The following is a 26,312-nucleotide window of genomic DNA, read 5'->3' as shown; positions in this document are numbered from 1 at the left end:
CACCATTTCTGTTCAAAGGGAAATAACTCAAAATAAATAAATCATATAATAAGAATCACTTTTGCTACTGAAAGGTCTACAACTCAACAACGAGAACAGCTAAAATCGTGAAAATTGACATTGACCTTCATTTAGTGACAGGAAACAACATATCTAAATTTGAAAAGATTTCGTCAAAGTGTTTTCATGTTAATGAACGGACACTCTTTGGCAGCCGCCCGCTCGCCGTACATCCCCAAATCAATAACCGATTTTTCTTTCGAAAATTTAGTTAATAAAACTGGCTAATAAAAATGAATAAAAAGTGAACTTTTATTTCACTATTTCACTTTCATTAATGATTGATAAAAAAAAAATCATATTTCTATTTTTTTCTATATTTCATAGCTAATGCCCCTTTAATATCATTAGGTTGCAAACCAGCAAAACATGAGAAACAACTTCAACAAGCATTCTGAGAGTATTGCATGGCAATACATAGTCCCCTACCGGGTAAAAATTCATTGTACTGGAACAAAATTCTAACTTGTTCTATAACTTGTCATGGTGTAAACAAAAAGAAAATATCAAGTCAATATCTTCAAGCATGACTAAAAACTGTGGAAAACTGATTGTATGAGTGAATTTTTCAAGTCCAAGGACCATAACTCTGCACAAAATTATCAGACTGAAACAAAAATTTGAACTTGATCTGTAACTTGTCATGATAAAACTATATACCAATTATCAATCAATATCTTCAAGCATGATGAAAAAAAAGTGTGGAAAACACTCTTACATTAGATATGATTAATAGTTCTCTAAAATTAGATATGATGTAATGCAATGTATATTTATTTTCAAGTTAAAATCAAATATATTAATAGTTCCAAATATTTTTTCTTTCATTTGTCACAAACTAATAGATTTGTAACTTGTCTATAAAATGTCAACAACTTTTATCTATACACAATTGAATGTAATGAAATATATACCTTAATAAAAATAGATTATTATCTTTCACTTCATGATTTTTTTTTATGTATATAGCATTCAGAAAATTAGTTTATACAAAATAAAAAACACTTCAAACAATTAACCAAAGAATGTCTTTAAAAAAATGAGTTATCTCTCTTTGTACAGAAATATGGTTTAACATACAAAATGTAGTACTCTAATATTAGATATGGACCATGATAACTCTGGACTAAATCATCAGACCGGAACAAAATTCGAACTTGATCTATAACTTGTCATGATAAAACTATATACCAAATATCAAATCAATATCTTCAAGAATGAAGAAAAAAAGTGTGGAAAGCTGATAATTGCCTGACTGAAGGATGGACAGTTGGACAGACTGACAGACGGACAGAGTGCAAACCTAAAGTCCCCTTCGACTTCGTCGGTAGGGGACTAAAAAGAACGAACCATGTCAGGAACTAGTCTACATGTCAGGTAAATGTCAGCTGTTTGCCAACCAATTACCCAAATTTAGTAACTTCTTTGAAGACAGGGTCTTAAATTAACTTGATTTTGGTTGCCAGGACCTCAACTTCTACCTTTTCAAGCTGACAAGCTGCCGTCTGAAATATCTTTGAAAAACTTAAACTGTACATTACGGTGGCCATTTTTTATAACAGATTGGGTCATCAATTATAATTGTAACAGTGGATCATAAGTTTTTTATTGACCCAAAAATTTTGATGCAACAAATCCATTAGGCCAAAAAAGTTATATATGTGTGTTTACTGTAATTTTCTATAATAAAAATAGGAATATTTGGTCAGCATAACTTTTTTGGAAATTTTCTATCAGCAAACCTGGATATGGCTTTATCCATCTCTGGAATCAGATCTGATATTGAATTTACCTATATTTCCGGAAAAGTGGCCATTGCAGAAGTTGTTTTTTGTCAGTCAGATATGTTTTAACTTGTTTTGACACAATAATTATTTATGATTTTTGGCATTAAGCTAGCGGTTAAAAGAAAAGAACACCGCTGTCAAGAATAATACAGGTAAAAATATAATTTGCCAAATTTTCAGTGAAAAAAGTAAGGGCCAGCTCTTATAAATCTGTCTGTTGAGATCAGTAAACTCACGTTTTTTGTTTTTTTTTTGACTTACAGGTTTTTTCTACTGAATTTTCTATTTAATAATGAAGGTGGTGGCCTTGTTTGATATTTTTTGGGACCACCAATCATAATTCTGGAAGGTGGGCCATAAAATATAAACAGAGTTTGATAGCAAATTAAAAGTCTTTAAGATTTTATTACATAGTCAGATAGTGTAACATAAAGTATTTTTGGTCATTTTTCTTTTTTTTTTTAAAGTAGCAATATTTGACAGCTGTTTGGGGTGATCAATCCTAATTATTTAAGGTGGTATTAATATACACGTATCATTTACCAAAATTTAAGTTGCTAACAATATAGAAGTTAATTTTTTTCTAAATTTTTCATTGAAATTTTTATTGATTTCCACCATTTTCTACCTTTTCATACAGTCAATACTAATAATGACTTATTTTAGATTGTTTTCTGTTTGTACTAACCTTGTCTTGCTGTAACCTATGCTTTGTTAATTTTGAGCAGCAGACATTGACTGACTGTTGGATTCTTGATGTATTGTATTCCAGAAATGATCTGCTGTCAATCAATAAAACCTAAAATGTACCATATGAAAGCTGATGATGATTGTGTTGTAATCTTTTATGACTCTTAAAATACAACATTGGAATAAGCAATTAAATAGGCTAGTTTCAAGAACACTTTGGCTGAATTACAAAGCAACTGTGAGTATCTTTTTGGTTGTGCATTATATTATTTATAAGCATGTGAGAGTCAAATGGTTAACATTTTGTGTGATTTTGCCATTTCACTAAAAACTGACTTTATAGGGGATTAGCAAGATTTTAGCATAAAAGTGCAATGTCATTCTCTGAGTTTGTTTAGGCAAGCAAGAGGGAAGAGTGGACTATATGCAAGAGTCCACCACCACAAGGTCATGAGCAGTCACCCAAAATCATTATTTGCAAGCACGTATATAATTACATAACACGTTTCCTGTGTATGTATCCCTTTGGGCAAAGGTTGTGATCTACATTTATTCCCTGTGTATGTGCTTCAAACAATATAGATTATCATGACCTTATTGCACAAAGACCTTTATAGAATTCAATTTTTAATCTATGAACTATGTATTTCAATAAAACATTGCAAATTTAGTTGAAAATATTTGCTCTTAGTGGTTAAACCGATCTGAAAAGACAGTAATTTCAGTACAAAAGTGAATTTGACTCATAGATGGCGACAAATAATTAAGATCACAACCCCTCTCCAAAAAATATATTCACACAGGAAGTGTATTTTGTTAACATACACTATCACAATATATCATTTTCTAAGTTCGTGGCGCGCGGAAGTAGTCAAGGAGACAGTATTATTTTTTTCAGGGGTTGACAGGATACACCTAATAGTTTTTAGTTTCAACTTCAAGGTTATTATGCAAGAAAATTTAATAAACAATAATTTTATATATGTTTTTTATTTGGTTTTCACTTTACATAGGGCCTTATCTCTGATCTTATTTCAGTGTGCACAATTCTTATTCTAAGCATTTCACCTTTATCAATATTAGGAAAATCTGTTTGGTCCATTGCATATACCATTTTGTTTTAGGGGTGTTCAGATTCAAAGTCGAGTTAATGTATATTATTTAGTGTTGTCTGCGAGAAACAAATCATTTCTCTAATAAAGTATCTAAATTCAAATCCTATATAAATATAGTTAACATATATATTTTATTGAACTGTGTAAATTGATTGGAATGCAAATGTTAACATACACCTGAAATTCTTTTTTAGTGTATCCCTTTTAACACATGACATTTGCGTGGGAACTTCTTCCATTGACATCACAATATAATTGAATTTGGGGATTAAGGTAATGTGAAGTAACAGTAATTGAATTTTGGATGTAATGTGATGTTATTTGTTTCTTCTATAGTACATAATTTGACGTCAGGTTTGTACACTTTAAGACTCTAGTCAGTGGCGGATCCAGGGGGACAGGAGATTCCGCAGGTTCAAATTAAATCCCCCATTTTTATTGACATCAGAGACATATAATACAAGAGATTCGCAACTCGACTAAATCCCGTAAAAACATGCGGCCACTAGTTAAACCTCGCGAGATCTCCTTAGGTAATAAAGTCATTAATAAAAGTATTAAAAGTACTTGAAGTAAGGACGAATGTTTAAAAGCATAACATAAACTGTTTCAGTGTTAAATTTATCATAATTAATTAAATAATTTGAGTTCATATATAATTATTTATTTTAAAGTAATTTTGATTTAATATTTGTATTATTGAAAAAGAGACATAATTTGATATTGTATTAAAAAATAAAATGCTCCGCTGGGCACAGCTTGATACGACCGCAGAGGTCGAACTCTGAACAGTTGGGGCAAGTATGGACACAACATTCAAGTTTGATACAGCTCTGAATTTGGATTGTGATTAAATATTTGACACAGCATAGGTTTCTGACACAGAATGAATGTGGTCTAAGAACTTAAAAATTTTTAATTTACCTATTATGGTCCAATATCCAAAATCTAAATACATGGTTAGATTCGGCATATCAAAGAATCCAAAGAATTCAATTTTTGATGAAATCAAACAAAGTTTAATTTTGGACCCTTTTGACCTCAATGTGGACCAATTTGAAAGCGGGGCCCAAAAATCAAAATACATGGTTAGATTCAGCATATCAAAGAACCCCATATATTCAATTTTTGTTGAAATCAAACAAAGTTTAATTTTGGACCCCAATTTGGACCAACTTGAAAACTGGGCCCAAAATCAAAAATCTAAATACATGTTTAGATTCAGCATATCAAAGAACCCCACATATTCAATTTTTGTTAAAATCAAACTAAGTTTAATTTTGGACCCTTTGGACCTTAATGTAGACCAATTTGAAAACTGGACCCAAAATTAAAAATCTAAATACACGGTTAGATTTGGCATATCAGAAAACCCCAATAATTCAATTTTTGATGAAATCAAACAAAGTTTATTTTTGGACCCTTTTTGACCTCAATATGAACCAATTTAATAGCGGGGCCCACAAATAAAAAATCTAAATACATGGTTAGATTCAGCATTTCAGAGAACCCCATATATTCAATTTTTGTTGAAATCAAACAAAGTTTAATTTTGGACCCCAATTTGGACCAACTTGAAAACTGGGCCCAAAATCAAAAATCTAAATACATGTTTAGATTCAGCATATCAAAGAACCTCATATATTCAATTTTTGTTAAAATCAAACTAAGTTTAATTTTGGACCCTTTGGACCTTAATGTAGACCAATTTGAAAACTGGACCCAAAATTAAAAATCTAAATACACGGTCAGATTTGGCATAACAAATAGATAAATGTGGTCAAAGATTTTACAAATCTAATGCGCCATACTGTGCAATTAAAGATTACTTCTTGAAATTTTTCAATATTTGAAATTTGAAAAAAAAAAAATATTTGATGAATAATTCTTTTTAAATTTCTAAAATCTGAAATGAGAAAAAAAATTGACCCTCCACAATTTCTTTTTATGGATTTTTTTGTAAAAAAAACTAGAGGCTCTAAAGAGCCTGTGTCGCTCACCTTGGTCTATGTGAATATTAAACAAAGGACGCAGATGGATTCATGACAAAATTGTGTTTTGGTGATGGTGATGTGTTTGTACATCTTAATTTACTGAACATTTTTCCTGCTTACAATTATCTCTATCTATAATTAACTTGGCCCAGTAGTTTCAGAGGAGAAGATTTTTGTAAAAGATTACTAAGATTTACGAAAAAATGGTTAAAAATTGACTATAAAGGGCAATAACTCCTAAAGGGGTCAACTGACAATTTCGGTCATGTTGACTTATTTGTAGATCTTACTTTGCCGACATTTATTGTTTTTTACAGTTTATCTCTATCTATAATAATATTCAAGATAATAACCAAAAACAGCAAAATTTCCTTAAAATTACCAATTCAGGGGCAGCAACCCAACAACGGGTTGTCCGATTCATCTGAAAATTTCAGGGCAGATAGATCTTGACCTGATAAACAATTTTACTTCATGTCAGATTTGCTTTAAATGCTTTGGTTTTTGAGTTAAAAGCCAAAAACTGCATTTTACCCCTATGTTCTATTTTTAGCCGTGGCGGCCATCTTGGTTGGTTGACCGGGTCACGCCACACATTTTCAAAACTAGATAACCAAATGATGATTGTGGCCAAGTTTGGTTTAATTTGGCCCAGTTGTTTCAGAGGAGAAGATTTTTGTAAAAGATTACTAAGATTTACGAAAAATGGTTAAAAATTGACTATAAAGGGCAATTACTCCTAAAGGGGTCAACTGACCATTTCGGTTATATTGACTTATTTGTAAATCTTACTTTGCTGAACATTATTGCTGTTTACAGTTTATCTCTATCTATAATAATATTCAAGATAATAACCAAAAACAGCAAAATTTCCTTAAAATTACCAATTCAGGGGCAGCAACCCAATAACGGGTTGTCCGATTCATCTGAAAATTTCAGGGCAGATAGATCTTGACCTGATAAACAATTTTACTTCATGTCAGATTTGCTTTAAATGCTTTGGTTTTTGAGTTAAAAGCCAAAAACTGAATTTTACCCCTATGTTCTATTTTTAGCCGTGGCGGCCATCTTGGTTGGTTGACCAGGTCACGCCACACATTTTTAAAACTAGATAACCAAATGATGATTGTGGCCAAGTTTGGTTTAATTTGGCCACGGAGTTTCAGAGGAGAAGATTTTTGTAAAAGATAACTAAGATTTACGAAAAATTGTTAAAAATTGACTATAAAGGGCAATAACTCCTAAAGGGGTCAACTGACCATTTCAGTCATGTTGACTTATTTGTTAATCTTACTTTGCTGAACATTATTGCTGTTTACAGTTTATCTCTATCTATAATAATATTCAAGATAATAACCAAAAACAGCAAAATTTCCTTAAAATTACCAATTCAGGGGCAGCAACCCAACAACAGGTTGTTCGATTCATCTGAAAATTTCAGGGCAGATAGATCTTGACCTGATAAACAATTTTACTTCGTGTCAGATTTGCTCTAAATGCTTTGGTTTTTGAGTTATAAGCCAAAAACTGCATTTTACCCCTATGTTTTATTTTTAGCTGTGGCGGCCATCTTGGTTGGTTGGCTGGGTCACGCCACACATTTTTTAAACTAGATACCCCAATGATGATTGTGGCCAAGTTTGGTTTAATTTGGCCCAGTTGTTTCAGAGGAGAAGATTTTTGTAAAAGATTACTAAGATTTACGAAAAATGGTTAAAAATTGACTATAAAGGGCAATTACTCCTAAAGGGGTCAACTGACCATTTCGGTTATATTGACTTATTTGTAAATCTTACTTTGCTGAACATTATTGCTGTTTACAGTTTATCTCTATCTATAATAATATTCAAGATAATAACCAAAAACAGCAAAATTTCCTTAAAATTACCAATTCAGGGGCAGCAACCCAATAACGGGTTGTCCGATTCATCTGAAAATTTCAGGGCAGATAGATCTTGACCTGATGAACAATTTTACCCCATGTCAGATTTGCTCTTAATGCTTTGGTTTTTGAGTTATAAGCTAAAAACTGCATTTTACCCCTATGTTCTATTTTTAGCCGTGGCGGCCATCTTGGTTGGTTGACCGGGTCACGCCACACATTTTTAAAACTAGATACCCCAATGATGATTGTGGCCAAGTTTGGTTAAATTTGGCCCAGTAGTTTCAGAGGAGAAGATTTTTGTAAAAGTTTACGGACGACGGACGACGGACGACGGACGCAGGACGACGGACGACGGACGCAAAGTGATGAGAAAAGCTCACTTGACCTTTCAGGTCAGGTGAGCTAAAAAAGGTGCAACATTTGCAGATATTTTTACTGGTCTTCCTTTATAAATATGCAGTCAGGAATCTGATGTTCAGTAGTTGTCGTTTGTTGATGTGGTTCATAAGTGTTTCTCATTTCTCGTTTTTTATATAGATTAGACCGTTGGTTTTCCCGTTTGAATGGTTTTACACTAGTAATTTTTTGGGGCCCTTTATAGCTTACTGTTCGGTGTGAGCCAAGGCTCCGTGTTGAAGACCGTACTGTGACCTATAATGGTTTACTTTTATAAATTTTTACTTGGATGGAGAGTTGTCTCATTGGCACTCATACCACATCTTCTTATATCTATTTACTGCAGGGTTTGTTGCTCGTGCTGTGTGAATGCAGTAGAATGTGTCCCCGTGCTTGTGGTGTATGCCCTTATATTTTTTAATTATGGGTTGTTTATTCTTCCCTTAGTTTATTTATTTTGTATTTACATTGTGTCATAGGTCAAATTTATTTGTTCAGTGTATGTTCAATGGTGTTAATATGTCCTTTGATTGAGTTAAGCTATTTCAGTTGATATTTTATAGTGTGTCTTTCTATGTTGTGATGTTACACTATTGTTTCAGAAAAAGGGTGAAGGTTTGGTACCATTAAAACGTTTAAACCCGCTGCATTTGTTTGCACCTGTCCGAAGTCAGGAATCTGATGTTCAGTAGTTGTCGTTTGTTGATGTGGTTCATAAGTGTTTCTCATTTCTCGTTTTTTATATAGATTAGACCGTTGGTTTTCCCGTTTGAATGGTTTTACACTAGTAATTTTTTGGGGCCCTTTATAGCTTACTGTTCGGTGTGAGCCAAGGCTCCGTGTTGAAGACCGTACTGTGACCTATAATGGTTTACTTTTATAAATTTTTACTTGGATGGAGAGTTGTCTCATTGGCACTCATACCACATCTTCTTATATCTATTTCTTTAAACATAATTTAAAAGCAGTGTAAGGGAAGTAATCAAAACGTTGTATGTGGATTACCTCCCTTACACTGTTTTAAATTGTCTTAATTGTTCATTAACCATTACTTTATACATAATTTAACAGCAGTGTAAGGGAGGTAATTCATATGATGTATTTGATTTATCTCCCTTACACTGCTTTAAATTATGTTTTGTACTAAAGTATTTGTCCATAAAAAAATGCTTGTTTTTTTACCCTTTTTTGTCCCCTAATTCCTAAAATTTTGAGGTAATTACCCCCAAAATCAATCCCAGCATTCCCTTTGTGATATGGAACCTTGTGGTACAATGTCAGAGATATCCATACACTAACACACAAGTTATGTCTGGAAGTTACAAAAATGCTTATTTTTGGCCCCTTTTTGGCTCCTGATTCCTTAACTGTTGGTACCATAACCCCCAAAATCAATCCCAACCTTCCTTTTTGTGGTATTGAACCTTATGGTAAAATTTCATACAGATCCATTCACTTAAACTAAAGTTAGAGTGCGAAAACCAATGTGTCTTCGGACAACGACGACGACGCCACCGTCATACCAATATACGACTGCAATAAAAATGCAATTTTCCATATAATCAATATTTCCAAGGGACATAACTCTTTAAAAAATAATTGATTGGCACTGATTTTCGAACTCATCAAAGACATTGCTTATATAAACCTATTATATAAGTTTCATAAAAATCTGGCAAGAATTGTACACATGAGAGCACTAACGATGCAATTTTCCATATAACTAATGTTTCTAAGGGCATAACTCTTTTAAAAATAATTGATTGGCACTGATTTTCAAACTCGTCCAAGGCATTGCTAATATAAACCTATGATATAAGTTTCATAAAAATCTAACAAGAACTGTACACGTGAGAGCACTAACAAGACCAGCATATGGACGCACAGATGGATGGACAGACTAGGGTAACACTTAATGCCCCCTCTGGTGATGGTGGGGGCATAAAAATATATATAAATATAGCATTCTGAAAATTAATTTATACAGAATAACAAACAAACCTACCATGAAGTTTTTCAAAAAATTTACAAAAAAATGAATAACAAGAGGCTTTTACGACCATTGATTTGATAGGCGATAAGCATACCTTCTTAAACTTTTCACATTTTACACTTAACATGCTTAATGACCCTATCCACTAAATTTTCGAGAGAAGTATGATATTTGTAATGTAGACTAAAGAACCTTTCATTTGATATGTGACAACACCATCTTCTAAAAAGTTTGATTTTTGCATTTAATAACCCCATCCAACTCATTTTTGGGGGACAGGAATTTGATATTTAAAATGTACACATTATGACCTTTCATTTGATATACAACCTTACCTTAGAAGACAAGTATCTTATCTGTAATAATTTTGAAGAAAAATGCAAATAAAAGAAATTGTTTCAAGGGGATATAACTCTCAAAGGGGATGATGAAATCTTACGCAGTCTCATCTGGTAATACTTCATGATCTACTTATTGTCCAAATAAGGTAATGATATCTTCAAAAACAACGAGGGGGGGGCCATGTCGAAAAAAAAACCAATAAAAGGGAGATAACTTCAAAAGGAGGATGATGAACACCTACACAGGGTCATCTGGTAATACTTCATGATGAGGTCTATCGATGGTTCAAATTTGGTCTTGATAACTTCAAAAGAAACGGGATGAGGTCATGTCAAAAAATAGTCGGAAGAAAAGAAAAAAAAAAACATTAGAAATACAATAATGTCTTTCCTCACGTAATGGAAAGACCTTTACAAATAATACCTTTTCAAGTCCCTTTTTCAATAGCTCCGCCAAATGAATATTCTCTATGTACATCCATTCACCTTCAATGTACTTGTCAGTAAGACAAGCCATGTTTGAACTCAAGTCCAGTTATGTCATAACAATCCTTCAGACCACCAAATCCCCAAGTCTGTTGACTTCTTCTCATTCATGCTCATTTTTAGAAGTTCAATTTCACTTTTAAGTCTAAAAAAGAAATTACAAACCATTTTGCTATGTTTTACAAAATTTGAAGTGCATGAATTCTTTAAATGAGAAATGCTAAATCTAATGCCTCTTATGGCAATATAAAAGTTACTGTAAATACAAAACAATATAAACTGTCTTATCCTGAATTAACCAAAGTTTTCTTTTAACAACAAACCTCCTAACCTTTTCCTCCTGACTAAGTTGTAAAGGAATGTGACTCTTTTAATTCCATTTAATGTAAATTACCAAAATGTTTGATTTCTCGCTGATGTATACCTTGCATCTCCCAAGATAATCCAATATTGTGTTAAATGTACCTGTATCCTTGTGTTGTTTTTTCAATGTGAATGAACCAGTGCTAATAAAATTATTTATTAAAATATAATACTAAAACTAAATAAAAAGAAATATATAACTTTGGAAAATCTGGGAACTAACAGCTGTATACACATAATAAACAATTATAAAAATGCTATTCGGGTCGCTGCTTGATACTAGTGCAGAGGTCGAACCCTGAACAGTTGGGGCAAGTATGGACACTTTCTTTCAAGCTTGATACAGATGTGAATTTGGATTGTGATTAAATACACATGTATACACAACCACATGTCCCCATTCAAAAGCATTGATCGTCAAAAAAAATGGGAGTTTTGACTTATTTAAAGTGCAGTAGACAATTGATGTGATGTAATGGAGGAGGTAATTTTTCATTGTTTATTGGTTTTATGTGTGATTGTTAGAACGTTATTTTGAATTACATGAATTATTTATTTAACCTATTTGTATGGACCAAAATTTAAGTGATTCATTTTGGAGTGGGGGGGGGAGTTTAAAGTTAGCATATCAAAGAACCCCAATATATCAAGATTATTTAAACCCCATTGAAATTGGTCAGAAATAAGCATTTCAAACAAACTTTAAATAAAATGCTCCGCAGGGCGCAGCTTGATACGATCGCAGAGGTCGAACCCTGAACAGTTGGGGCAAGTATGGATACAACATTCAAGCTTGATACAGCTCTGAATTTGGATTGTGATTAAATATTTGACACAGCATAGGTTTCTGACACAGAATTAATGTGGTCTAAGAACTTAAAAATTTTAAATTGGACATTCACCTATTATGGTCCAATATCCAAAATCTAAATACATGGTTAGATTCAGCATATCAAAGAACCCCAAGAATTCAATTTTTGATGAAATCAAACAAAGTTGAATTTAGGACCCTTTTGACCTCAATGTGGACAAAGTTGATAACGGGGCCCAAAAATCAAAAATCTAAATACATGGTTAGATTCAGCATATCAAAGAACCCCATATATTCAATTTTTGTTGAAATCAAACAAAGTTTAATTTTGGACCCCGATTTGGACCAACTTGAAAACTGGGCCCATAATAAAAAATCTAAATACATGTTTAGATTCAGCATATCAAAGAACCCTAAGAATTCAATTTTTGTTAAAATAAAACTTAGTTTAATTTTGGACCCTTTGGACCTTAATGTAGACCAATTTGAAAACGGAACCAAAAATTAAGAATCTAAATACACGGTTAGATTCGGCATATCAAAGAACCCCAATAATTCAATTTTTGATGAAATCAAACAAAGTTTAATTTTGGACCCTTTGGACCTCAATGTGGACCAATTTAAAAACGGGGCCCAAAATCCAAAAACTTAATACACGGTTAGATTCAGCACATTAAAGAACCCCAAGAATTCAAGAATAAAACCCCATTGAAATTGGTCAAGAAATAAGCAATTTATACGAAGTATCTTCTTTTGCACAATACTGTGCAATTGAATATTTCTTGCTATTACGCAATACTTTACAATTGACAATTTCTTGCTATTGCGCAATATTGTGCTATTGGATATTTCTTGCTATTGCGCAATACTGTGCAATGGAAGATTTCTTGCTATTGTGCAATACTGTGCAATTGAAAATTTCTTGCTATTGCACAATACTTATTATATAATAATTTACACATCCTGTTTGGTGTGTATCTCCTACCATATCATTATTATTTGCTTTTAAATATAAATCAGAAATAGCCAACTTAAAATGGAAAATTTTAAAAGAAAAAAAAAGGAAAAAAAGAAAAAAAAGGGAAAAAAAAAAAAATCCCCCCCCCAAATTTTTTGAAACCCCTTATGATTCATCACCCCCAAACTCAATCCCAGCCTTCCCTTTGAGGTATGGAACCTTGCAGTACAATTTCAGAGAGATCCATACCATTGAACACAAGTTATTGTCCTGAAACTAGAAAAATGCTTGTTTTTTTTCCCCTTTTTGGCCCCTAATTCCTAAAATTTTGAGGCAATTACCCCCAAAATCAATCCCAGCCTTCCCTTTTTGGTATGGTACCTTGCAGTACAATTTCAGAGAGATCCATACATTTGAACACAAGTAATTGTCTGGAAACTAGAAAAATGCTATTTTTGGCCCCTTTTTGGCCCCTTATTCCTAAACGTTTTGGGCAATTACCCCCAAACTCAATTCCAGCTTTCCCTTTGTGATATGGAACCTTGTAGTTCAATTTCAGAAAGATCCATACACTTACACACAAGTTATTATCATGAAACTAGAAAAATGCTTGTTTTTTGCCCCTTTTTTGGCCCCTAATTCCTAAAATTTTGAGGCAATTACCCCCAAAATCAATCCAAGCATTCCCTTTGTGATATGGAACCTTGTGGTACAATGTCAGAGAGATCCATACACTAACACACAAGTTATGTCTGGAAGTTAAAAAAATGCTTATTTTTGGCCCCTTTTTGGCCCCTAATTCCTTAACTGTTGGTACCATAACCCCCAAAATCAATCCCAACCTTCCTTTTGTGGTATTAAACCTTATGGTAAAATTTCACGGAGATCCATTCACTTAAACTAAAGTTAGAGTGCGAAAACCAATGTGTCTTCGGACGACGCTGGACGACGCCAGACGACGACGACGAAAACGATGCCAACGTCATACCAATATATGACCAAAAAATTTTTAATTTTTGCGGTCGTATAAAAATTGCTTGTTTTTTACTCCTTTTTGGCCCCTAATTCCTAAGCGGATACAGCCGTTACCCCCAAATTCAATCCAAACTTCCTTTTGTGATATATGGATCCATACACTTATACTCAAGTTATTGTCTGGAAATCAAATGACTTTGTATCAAAATCTTAAAAGGAAAAATCAACAAGGGATTTTTTTCTGTAATAGAGCTCCAGATAAGAATTTACGCATTGTCATTCTCACCCACCATTTTTTTTTTATGTAGTTGAGTGAAATATTTTATCCTTTGCATCATCAATTCCCATTTATTCCAAAACAAAGATGGAATTGGGTATTTCACCACCAAGCTCCTGATTAATTTGGGTTTTACACCACAACATTCCTGAAAATACTGAGTTTTTTTCATCACCATGTTGGGGCCTCGGTGGCCGAGTGGTCTGAGTAGTTGAACTACTGTATCACTAGCCAACACTGAGGTTGTGAGCTGGAATCCCGTACGGGGCAGGTACACTCAAGTCAACTCCAATTTCAATTGACTAGGATTGTCAGTTTTCCTACCGAAGGTCAGTGGTTTTCTCCAGGCACTCCGGTTTCCTCCACCAATAAAAACTGACTGCCACTAAATAGCACAATAGTGTTGAAAGTGGCATTAAACACCAATCAATCAAATCAAATCATCACCATGTTATTGAATTGAGACATGTCACAAATCAAGATGGTAATTCACCGCTATCTTTAATAAATTTCATTTAAGTAAATATGAGATTGCTGTTTTATTTGGTATATACACAATTCCTTTCTTTTAATTTGGGTCTGGTTTGTTTACACATAACTGCCAGTTTTGTACTTGAAAGACCAACTACACCACTTTATTTAAGTTACATGGTGATTAATACACAAGCAGAAACTGATCCAGAGTGAACAAGGTTAACATATAGGGACTTTCATTTTCACATGTTCTTTAACATATTCTGCATATTCTTGGAGTAATTACCCCAAAACTCAATCCCAGCCTTCCCTTTGTGGTATGAAACCTTGTAGTACAATTTTAGAGAGATCCATACACTTATATAATTAAACACAAGTTATTGTCTGGAAACTAGAAAAATGCTTGTTTTTGGCCCCTTTTTTGCACCTAATTCCTAAATGTTTGGGTCAATTACCCCCAAACTCAATCCCAGCCTTCCTTTGTGATATGAAACCTTGTGGTACAATTTCAGAGAGATCCATACACTTACACACAAGTTATTGTCCGGAAACTATAAAAATGCTTTTTTTTAACCTAAACTGTTGGTACCATAACCCCCAAAATCAAACCCAACCTTCCATTTGTGGTATTGAGCCTTCTGGTAAAATTTCATAGAGATCCATTCACTTAAACGTAAGTTATTGTCCGGAAACCAAATGTGTTTTCGGAAGACAACGACACTGACGACGAAATGATAGCATTATACGAACGCAAAAATTTTTTTGCGGTTGTATAAAAAATTCAATAGAAGTACATGTATCAGATGTCTTTAATAAATTATTTGCTACTGTTGCTGAGAAAATAGGAAATGATGTGATATATGATTCATCAAACCATCAAAGTATAAATGCCATACATGAACAAAATCACTTGAAAACAGATACAAAATTTGAATTTCAAATGGTGACACCAGAAAAAGTGGAAAAAATCATAAATAAAGTAAATGTGAAAAAAGCAACAGGAGCAGATGGGATACCAGCAAAAATAGTAAAAGCAAGTAGATCTGTCGTTGCACCTCAGCTGATATTAATTTGACTGTAGACACAGGCATGTGACAGGCATATTTCCAAATTGACTTAAAGAAGCCCAAGTTACACCCTTACATAAAAAGAACAACCTATTACTGAAATCAAACTACAGACCAGTCAGTGTTTTACCATTTTTTTCAAAGTTGTTTGAAAAGATATTTGAAATTCAGTTATATGACTTCTTTAATTCCATTTTTAATTTTTATATATGTACTTTCCGTAGAGCACATGGATGTCACACTACCCTGCTCAGATTATTGGAAGACTGGCGTAAAGCCCTAGACAAAAAAATTTATACAGCTACAGTTCTTACGGATTTATTAAAAGCATTCAACTGTTTACCTCATGAGATTTTATTAGATAAATTATTAGCATATGGTGTTTCCCCACATTCTGTATCTTTGTTAAAATCATATCTTTCTGACAGAAAACAGCAAATTAAAGTCAACAGTGTTCTGAGTAGCTGGGCGGCCATCCAAAAAGGGGTACCCCAAGGTTCTATATAGGGGCCCTTTTGTTTAAAGTCTTCACAAATGATTTTGTTTAACACAGTACCTTATACAATTATGCTGACGACAATACTCTATCTTTTAGCAGTCCTGATTATGACCATCTCATATCTATATTACAATCTGAGTCGCAAGTGCTGATTGATTGGTTCAAAGAAAATAAGATGCAGGCAAATCCTGATAAATTTCAGGTTATTGCTGTAGTGAAAAAAACCTTTGCATTTAAAGTGTGTTGTAGGGAAAAAAACTTTTGCATTTAAAATCTGTCTATCCAAATTCAGCAAAATATTTTATCATGTGAAGAAACCGTCAAGTTACTTGGAATTGATATTAATTACCAACTAAAATTTGATGCACATATAAGTAATTTGTGTAGAAAGGCATCACAACAGCGGAATGTTCTCAAGAGAATTGGATCCTATCTAACCAGATTGAATAAACTTACAATTTTCCATACTTTCATTTTGAGTAATTTTAATTTTTGCCCTATGGCTTGCCATTTTTGCACAGAGAAAAATTCTAAAAAAAACTAGAAAAAATACAAAAGAGAGCATTAAGATTTGTCAATTATTATTTATCATCCTCTGAAAGTCTTCTTGAGAATGCAAAGGTTCCAACCCTACAAGTGAGACGCATCAGGACAATTATGGCACTTGAGACCTACAAAATTTTGAATAATTTGGCTCCTTTATGTTTACAAAATTTGCTTCACATTAAACACACTAAATATTCTTTTAGATACAGTAACATTTTGGAAATACCACAGGTAAGAACTACATGTACCTCATATGGAAAGAAATCTTTTAGCTTTGCTGCTGCTTCTTTATAAATGGAATAGTTTACCAGACCACTTCAGGACTAAAAACAGCTTCACACATTTTAGAAGTCTTGTTTAGTCCTGGAGTGGTTCGGACTGTTCTTTGTTCTGCCTGCAATTGATTTTTTTTACTTTTTAGTAATTGCAAGAATTATAGTGTTTACTTTAAATTATTTACTGAAAATTTTTAGCTGCAACTTTTTAAATTATTCCTTTTTTTTTTTTTAATAGCATGTCTTAGTGCTTCATTGCTTTTAGTGTTAGCAAGATATATGCTCTAGAGTTAATATCAGGTGCTGTTTAATTACTATTTATTTGCATGCTGCATGCCTTGTTTTATTTATTTTTTGTTATTGTATATGTTTTATATTTGGTGAAAAGCTAATTAGAGCTTATGTTTAATGTGTTTGTCAAATATGCTGAATCCAAATAAAGTTTCCCTTACTTACTTACTTATAATTAATATAACGAAAAGGAATTGTTTGCAACATATGATGATAGGACTTTCAGTACGGTTAAATAATGAACTACTAAAGTTTGGGAGTCCATATTTAATACAATTCCAGGACAGGTTACTGTTGTCCATTGGGCTATTCCAGAAATAATCCATACCCCCCCCCCCCCCCCCCCCCCACCTATAGAAGGTACATGTTGTTTGGAAAAAAATCCATGGAAAATTCTGGATGTGGTTCAGAAAAAAATCTGGAATTCCATGTCGGTCCTATAGCATGTATAGAAGGCAAATAGATAAATAAAAATATTCCATGGAAAAACATCATGATTATGCTGTTGTTTTAAGAAAAATTTCTGGAAATCCAGAGCCATCCAATAGAAGGCAAATATAAAAGTTTAAAAATTCCATGGAAAATCTGAATTATAGTCGCTTTCAGTAAATCTAAGATTTGAGCTTGTAGGCATACCGATAGTTCATTTGGAAATGCTAAAGCCCAATATACCTTTACAAACTATGCGCCAGAATGTGGTTTGGGTTTTGCTCATTGTTGATGGCTGTATGGTATTCTTTAGTTTTTAATTTTGTATCGTTTGATCTCTGGTGGAGAGTTTACGTTAGACTCGTTAGTCCAAATAATTATGAGTCTATGAAGGCTATTCTAAATTTTTGCTTTGACACAACCTACCTGCATCAATGTGGAAAAAAAAAAGTCAAAATTGAAAAATACCCACAGCAGACAGCATGCTTATCTGGACTAGTGGAGAGTTGTCTTATTGGCAATTTGGAAATGATACCACATCTTACTTATTTTTTAAACATGTACAAAGTGTTTCCATAGTATACATTGTACATGTTGTAAGCCAGAGTAGTCAGTACTGAACTTCAGCCTGATATTTGTAGAAATTTTACCTGTAAATTTGAAATCATTTGCAATAGGACCTAAAAAATAGTAAAATATGTATATGTGTACATGTACTTCAGCTACGCCAACATTAGAAGAAAATTTTGACACTGAAAAGCTAGAGCTTGTAGAAATACAAAACAATATAATAGAATCCATAGAAAGGGAAAAAGGTCAAGGCATTGATCATGTCAATGTAAAGGAGGTTGATAAAGCTATAGAAAAACTTAAAGCAGGAAAAGCACCAGATGAGGATGGAATTTCGGCAGAACACTACAAATATGGGATGGATGAGTTAACTCCCTTTATAGTACATTTGCTAAATTTAATTTTAACATATCTGGATGTACCAATCTTCCTAAAGACAGGGATTCTTACACCAATCCTAAAGAAAGAAAAAGACAAAACATTACCATCTAGCTATAGAGGAATAACTGTGACTAAAACCTTTGCAAAAATATTACAAAGTATACTGAAGGATAGAGTTGACTCTGTATTTAATAACATACAAAACTCCTTGCAAAGAGGCTTTACAGAAGGAGTATCATCACTATGCGCAGCTTTCCTCACATCAGAAGCAATCGAAGAAAGTAAGAAATTAAAGATACTGATGATTTTAATAACTCTTGATGCAGAAAAAGCATTTGACAAACTAAACCATGAAATACTATTCAACAAGTTGTACCATTATGGAATAAAAGGAAAACTCTGGATACTACTGAGAAACATGTTTAAAGGCATGAGCATTAAGGTCAAATGGGAAGGTCAATGTACAGAAGATGTAATGGTGTTACAAGGAATTCAACAAGGTGCAAAACTATCTACTACGCTATATAAATGCTACAACAACGTCATACTGGATAGCATTTTAAAAAGTGGACTTGGAGCATGTATTGGTAATATACAAGTCCCTGCACCCACATGTGCCGATGACATTGCTGTCCTGGCAAATAGTACTGCAGACGCACAAGGAATACTAGACATAGTACAGCACCATACAAGCAGAGATCTAGTTAAAATCAATCCAACTAAATCTGAAGCGGTTTTATATAATGCAAAAGGCTCAAACATAACAACACTGCAATTCGAAAGACGATGACATCAATATAACCAATGAAACCAAACATCTAGGTATCAAAAGAAACGAGCAAAACCAGGCAAATATCTCTGAAAGAATAAGAACCGGCAGGGCAACAATATACAGCCTTCTCGGAGCCGGTTTACATGTCAGAAGGGGATTCTCACCCATAGTCGCATACAAGCTATGGAGAACATATGCAGTACCAAGAAGCATCTACGGACTTGAGGTGATGAACTTACTTGCAAAAGAAAAGGATATGCTAGAACTGGCAGAGAGAAAAATCCTCCGACAAATTCAAGGGCTTCCAAATAATACAGCAAATATGGCTGTCTATACCCTGATAGGAGAAGAACCTATTGCCATCACATTAGACAAAAATCTACTTACCTTCTTCATGAATATTGTTCGAAATTCAGGAACCATACAGTGTTCTCCCCAGGAATTTTGGATAGCATCACATTTGGCGTAAAAAAAAATTTGTATTTATTTTTCAATGTCATTTGTTGCGTCGTGGCGATGCTCTCTTTCTTTTAAGTTATGTTGATTTTTTTCAATTCATAACTGAGAATACAATTAAAGTATAACTGTTCTTTTAGTTTATTTCTTTAATATTCATTTATAGTTACAGAATTATATTTTTCTTGTTAGAAACTACCAACTAAATATCTAGTACAAAAGAGAACTTCTTTTATATCAAAAAGGAAAAGAAAGTATCATATAGTAATACCATTTCAATTAAAAACTATTCTGTTTATCATGTTTATGAAATTCATTATTTCCTGGGACTCAATGTATCAGTCCCAGTTGTTTCAAACAGATATATGTTTTTAACATTGTTAAACTACTTTAATCAGTAAATTAATTGAACAATGCGTTTACATAGAAATAAATACATTTTGCAAGGAGATCTAACAAATAGTCTGTAAATTCATGTGGAATGAGTAGCTTTCCCTATTGGGATCATTATTATTCTGTCAGCTATGCCGTTTCTGCGTCTGTAGTTATTACCGTAAAAATGCGGATTTTGATCATAGCTGGTCCGCTTCCGATCCGTAATTAGTACAAATATATCAATGGCGGCCGAAGAAAAATTTACGAAAATAAACAATGTTTGTGAAGCGAATTGGATGAATATATCACGATTTTACTGTAATAAATAGATGAAACATTACCTAAAGGCAATTTTCATCACGTTCTAATGAAGTTTAGAACTTATTTTGCCCAGAATCGAAATGTTTTATGTACGCTCTCGAGTACCAGAATGGAAAGAAAACACTTCTTTACAAGTTGTTAGTTTGAAATAACAAACGACCAGCCTGTTAAGTTCGCTCGTTTTTTTGTTTTTTTTTCTTCTCTTAGGAGACGAATTTGCCTTGATTCAAACGTAGATTTCGAATTGTTTATGATTTTCTCGATGTCAAAATTTTGCAATTGGGCCACGTGTTATCAGTCATGTCATAAGTGTCAGCTTGGGGTATTCGTATCCAAACAGTTATCACCCAAAGGGCAATTAAAACCTATTTAATCAATCTTAATTGCCTCTTATGTCCGATTTGAAGGGATTACAATTAAAGATGATATAATTTTTATGATCACAAGCGGCAATTCGATGAAAGTTCGAAATTTAGGACATCGATATTGCGGCAATGTATAGAGCAGACAAGAAAAAAATAGCGTCCTCAAAATAATAATAGCGTCGCGGAAATTATTATAGCGTCACGGTAAAAAATTATAGCATCGCGGGGCCGCGACGCTAAAACGGCCTGGGGAGATCACTGCCATAGAATGTGAAATTCTGCGTCGACAAATAGCATTCTCAGACCAAAGAGGAAAAGACTTTATCAACAGAGTGGAAAAAACTCTATCAAAATACAATTTGAAATCTAGTAGTTACTACATAGAAAAACCACTTAAGAAAATCGAATGGAAAAGACTAGTAGGAATAAAGATCAAGGAATACTGGAAAAATGAATGTCACTATGAAAAAATGGAAAAAACATCACTTAAATACATAGAGATACAGAACAATCCATTAAATGAAGCACACAATATATGGAAAAGTGTAAAAAACAATAGTAAAGATGTAAAGGCAGGAGAAATAAATGCAAGAATAAGTACTCAAACGTACATATTACAAGCCAAAAGAGCTAAGTTCGATCCGAAAGTTAACCCGATATGTACAATCTGTGAACAGGAAAATGAAGATCTGGAACATTTTATTCTACGCTGCAAAGAATTGGAGCAAATAAGATCTAAATATTGCTCAAAAATAGAACAAACAATGGATGAAATCAACACCTCAACATACAAGAAGATCATACAAGAAGGGAATTTACTGCAGCTCATAATGGACTGTACTAGCAAGGACATAAACTGTTACTCAACTGTGTATGAAAACATTGAAACTCTGGCTAGAAATATGTGCTACAAGATGCACATGCTGCGCACAAAAAGGATTAAAAACTTGAACACCAGTACAGTATAAGTAAACTTTTTTAAAATAAAATAGTTCCCTACTTTACCATCTTACTATTTTATGACGTATTAGGACCCTAATTACATAAAAAAATTTGCAAAGTTTTAAGATATCCAGTTACCTTTAAAGAATAATGATAAGATCCGAAATAAGGTAACTTTAAACTGTGAAGGTAAACTTATGTATATATGATGAATTGTTCTAAACCCCAACCCTTTTACATAAGTCCTGTAAAATAACCTTCTCATTATAAATTCTGAAGTACGTATAGCACCTTTAACTAACAATTATAAGAAAGTTTAATTTAAGACCACTTAAATTCTAAATTCTTATTTGTAAATATATCCAGTTCTTACTTAATTTATTCTTACACTTCAGCACATTATGAATATTATTTTTAAAATTTTATGATGACAATCCTATGAATTAGTTATAATATTAATTTTTAGTAATTATTATTGCCTAAATTCAGTCATCTGTACATAATTAAATGCTTCCTTATGTTCTAAGGTGTATATAGTTGCTACAATTATACCCTATGGGTAGTGCTCCACAATTAATGGAGGAATATACAAGAAACTGAACTATGCTGTTGTTTTAAGAAAAATTTCTGGAAATCCAGAGCCATCCAATAGAAGGCAAATATAAAAGTTTAAAAATTCCATGGAAAATCTGAATTATAGTCGCTTTCAGTAAATCTAAGATTTGAGCTTGTAGGCATACCGATAGTTCATTTGGAAATGCTAAAGCCCAATATACCTTTACAAACTATGCGCCAGAATGTGGTTTGGGTTTTGCTCATTGTTGATGGCTGTATGGTATTCTTTAGTTTTTAATTTTGTATCGTTTGATCTCTGGTGGAGAGTTTACGTTAGACTCGTTAGTCCAAATAATTATGAGTCTATGAAGGCTATTCTAAATTTTTGCTTTGACACAACCTACCTGCATCAATGTGGAAAAAAAAAAGTCAAAATTGAAAAATACCCACAGCAGACAGCATGCTTATCTGGACTAGTGGAGAGTTGTCTTATTGGCAATTTGGAAATGATACCACATCTTACTTATTTTTTATACATGTACAAAGTGTTTCCATAGTATACATTGTACATGTTGTAAGCCAGAGTAGTCAGTACTGAACTTCAGCCTGATATTTGTAGAAATTGTACCTGTAAATTTGAAATCATTTGCAATAGGACCTAAAAAATAGTAAAATATGTATATGTGTACATGTACTTCAGCTACCAACATTAATACATTCAGGGGATATACATGTAGATGTTGATAGTAATAATACTTCAAAGAGATGCCTACTTCCAACCCCACATGACATGTTTGCTATTTAGCTTATTGGGGCATTCCACAACTACTTATTGGAGAGATGACAATATTTTCAATAATACCGACCGTGCGAGGGCTGTACAGCCAGTCAAGGTCGTTAAAAACTCCCATCATCATTTTCATGTCTTTCTTTTACCATGGAAGTTACATGCATGTATATCAGTATATTGGCATCATAGAACTTTTTTTCTTTTTTGCATTTTCATAAATAGGGAAACTCAATATAGAGCATGAAGTTTTCTCATTGAAATAGACTTCAAGTTGTTGTTTGAAGACTCGCATTAATTTTATATGTAATAGGCAGGACTAATTGTGGGAAGGGAACATATAAATTAATACATGTACATGTATACTAGTCTTAATACTAACTTGAACATCAATTCTTTATAAGTCATTAATTCAAATAGTTGATAAGCAAAATGCCTAGTAAACTATTTATTTATTATGATTTATAAAATGATTCCATGCAAATTTTTGTGGAAAAAAATTTGGCAAAAGTGACCAGATCATGAAAAGCAGATAAAATTTAAAATCCTGCAATTGGAAAGATGATTATATTCAAAAACTTATTTTGAAACTTACATTTCTAGAACTAAGTGAAATTTAGTTGTATATGAATACTGTGTATTTTATAATTTATTCATGACAAAAAATAAAAAAAAGCTTTATAAATATGGTTCTGATGTGCAAATTTCACTAACAGTACTAAAACTTTTGATTTTGTAAACAAACTTGCTTGTAGACCAATAGTTATTATTCCATTCAAGTTTGTTTATTTTATTGTGAAGGAGTCATAATGTAATCCAGCTATAAGGTTTATGATAAAAAATGCAAAACATCCATACTTAGAAATGAAGAATCAAAAGAAATGTAAATATATCAGATGTTGGTAACCAAGATTTTTACAACTATTTACAAACAGTGTTTAAAAAAAACTCAACATAGTTCACTATCTGGATTTACAGGGTTCTATGTACGTTCTCTACAAGTATGTTTGTATTGAAATTTGTTTGGACCTAAATTGTGAGAAACCACACACCAGGACTTTCTGCTTTTCATAGTTGTTATTTATTGTTGAGGCTGAAGATTATTTTATCTAGCCATTCAGCATTTCAGTTGACAAACAATCAGTAATTAAAGCTTTAAAGAAGTTCCACTGTGAACACATGGCCATTTCTGTGGATATTAATAGTATACTAATTACTTGTACTACATGAAGATACATGTATTTATACCGATCTTTCAGTTCCATAACTTATTTTAACTATAAACATGTAAATATACATTGAAAATGTCATTCATATTATACAAATTTAGAGTTTAACGATTGTTTAAAAGTTTTGTGATTTTATTTTAAGTTGGTATTTACACTACAGGGAGATAAATCTGTAAAATTAGCTGAACGCTTTAATCACGTTATATTGTTAACTCTAATGAGCTTTTAAGTCATCTTATAACTTTAAAAACAATGTCATGAATAAGTTGATATAAATAAGTAACAATGAGACAACTCTCCATCCAAATCACAGTGTATCAATTAAAAAGTTAATAATTATAGGTCAAAAACATGGAGCCTTGGCTCACACCAAACAACAAGTTATAAAGGGCCCCAAAATTAACTGAAAAACCAGAAACAAGAAACACCTATGAACCAGTTACATGTACCACACCAACAAACGTCAACCACTGAAAAACGGGTACCTGACTTAGGACAGGTGCATAAAAATGCAGCGGTTTTAAACATTATAAGAGGAGCCAACCTTCAACCTAACCCGAGACCGTAGTGTAACATTACAATATAAAAAAAAACACTATAAAAAATCAATTAAAATGGCTGAACTTGATCAAAAAGACATTTAAACAAAAACAAGTAAGCATACACTGAATGAATGAGTTTGATCTGAATCATCTACATGTATGACACAACATAAACAATATTAAAAAGTATATATGCTTCATGAAAATGTTTTATCTGGAAATTTTGTGTTGAAAGTTAAATTTGTCTGGAAATATTTATTACCAAGGGATATTTTCTTGGAAATTTTCTTATTCTCATTTTTTTCCCTGGAATATTTTTTCGAATTTTTTAAATATTCTGGAAATTATTGACGACGAGGAGATTTTTTTCTGGAAAATCAGAGTTTTTTACAGATTTTTTTTTCTGGAAATCCTTAACCTTCTATAGGGGGGTATGGATTATTTCTGGAATAGCCCATTATGTTATAATTGTTACTCATTTGGGGAATAGTTCCCCATTTGGTGGTTGTTCCTAACCTGACAATTATTGGTTATGTCACAGGCACTTGTCTCTGAAAAAAAATCCTATATACCTTAATATAACACTGTTACATTAACATGATTAAGGTATATAGGAATTTTTTTTCAGAGACAAGTGCCTGTGGGTTATGTGTAAACTCCGCACAAGCCAGTTTGGGGAGATGAATCATCTATGTAAAGTTCCGCTTTATCAAAGTTTAATATACCTTTTATTTTTATCATGTTAAAGTCAATAAACAATATTTTATACCTGTGTAATCGTCCCAAATTTACTTATACCTGACAATAAATATATCACTGATGTTTTGATCAAAGTTATATGCTGGTTATTCGTCGTATCTGGATGAGGTCATTCGCGACCAATCAGCTGAGAAATTTGAAAGTGCTAAAACACTGTTTTCGATCCGGTCCATTCGGTCTCACCAGAGACATATAATACAATTATTTGTATTATATGTCTCTGGTCTCACTAATTAGGGACAAGAAGAATTTAAGCGACAAGAATCGTCAAGAAGCGACAAAAAGAAAAAAATTGCGACAAGGAAAAAAATAGCGCCAAGAAGAAAAATACAAATGGCGACAAGAAAGTTTATTTACTATCAAAACAATAAATTTATAATCAAGTTGCTTTCTTTAAAAAAAGAAAAGCAATACGTGATCCCGAGACCGCTGACTGGTCACCAAAAAAATGTTGCTGATTTTTTTTTTGCTTTAGATTTGAAATAATTGACTGAATAGAATAAGGTACTGATGATGTTAAAACACCTTTATTGAAAATATGTAATT

General features: G+C 32.7%; 1 protein-coding gene across 2 annotated transcripts in view; it reads right to left on the bottom strand.

Moving 5' to 3' along the window:
* Window positions 1-25,878, bottom strand: part of LOC127724647 (uncharacterized) — a 182,369-nt gene extending 156,491 nt beyond the window's left edge. The window contains exons 1-3 of one of the 2 annotated variants that reach the window (XM_052231672.1): window positions 25,777-25,878; window positions 10,686-10,892; window positions 2,536-2,646 (exon numbers count right to left, since the gene is read on the bottom strand). In XM_052231672.1, the coding sequence (XP_052087632.1) occupies window positions 2,536-2,646; window positions 10,686-10,778 (204 nt within the window). In that variant the 5' untranslated portion in view covers window positions 10,779-10,892; window positions 25,777-25,878. The remainder of the gene's footprint in view (window positions 1-2,535; window positions 2,647-10,685; window positions 10,893-25,776) is intronic. The other variant, XM_052231674.1, reaches the window with a different exon arrangement.
* Between the last annotated feature and the right edge of the window lie 434 nt (window positions 25,879-26,312).

Source organism: Mytilus californianus, unplaced genomic scaffold (assembly GCF_021869535.1).
Source record: "Mytilus californianus isolate M0D057914Y unplaced genomic scaffold, xbMytCali1.0.p SCAF_14, whole genome shotgun sequence".
Taxonomy (NCBI): Eukaryota; Metazoa; Mollusca; class Bivalvia; order Mytilida; family Mytilidae; genus Mytilus; species Mytilus californianus.
Note: the sequence above shows the minus strand (reverse complement) of the source record. Positions and strands in the feature narration are given on the sequence as shown.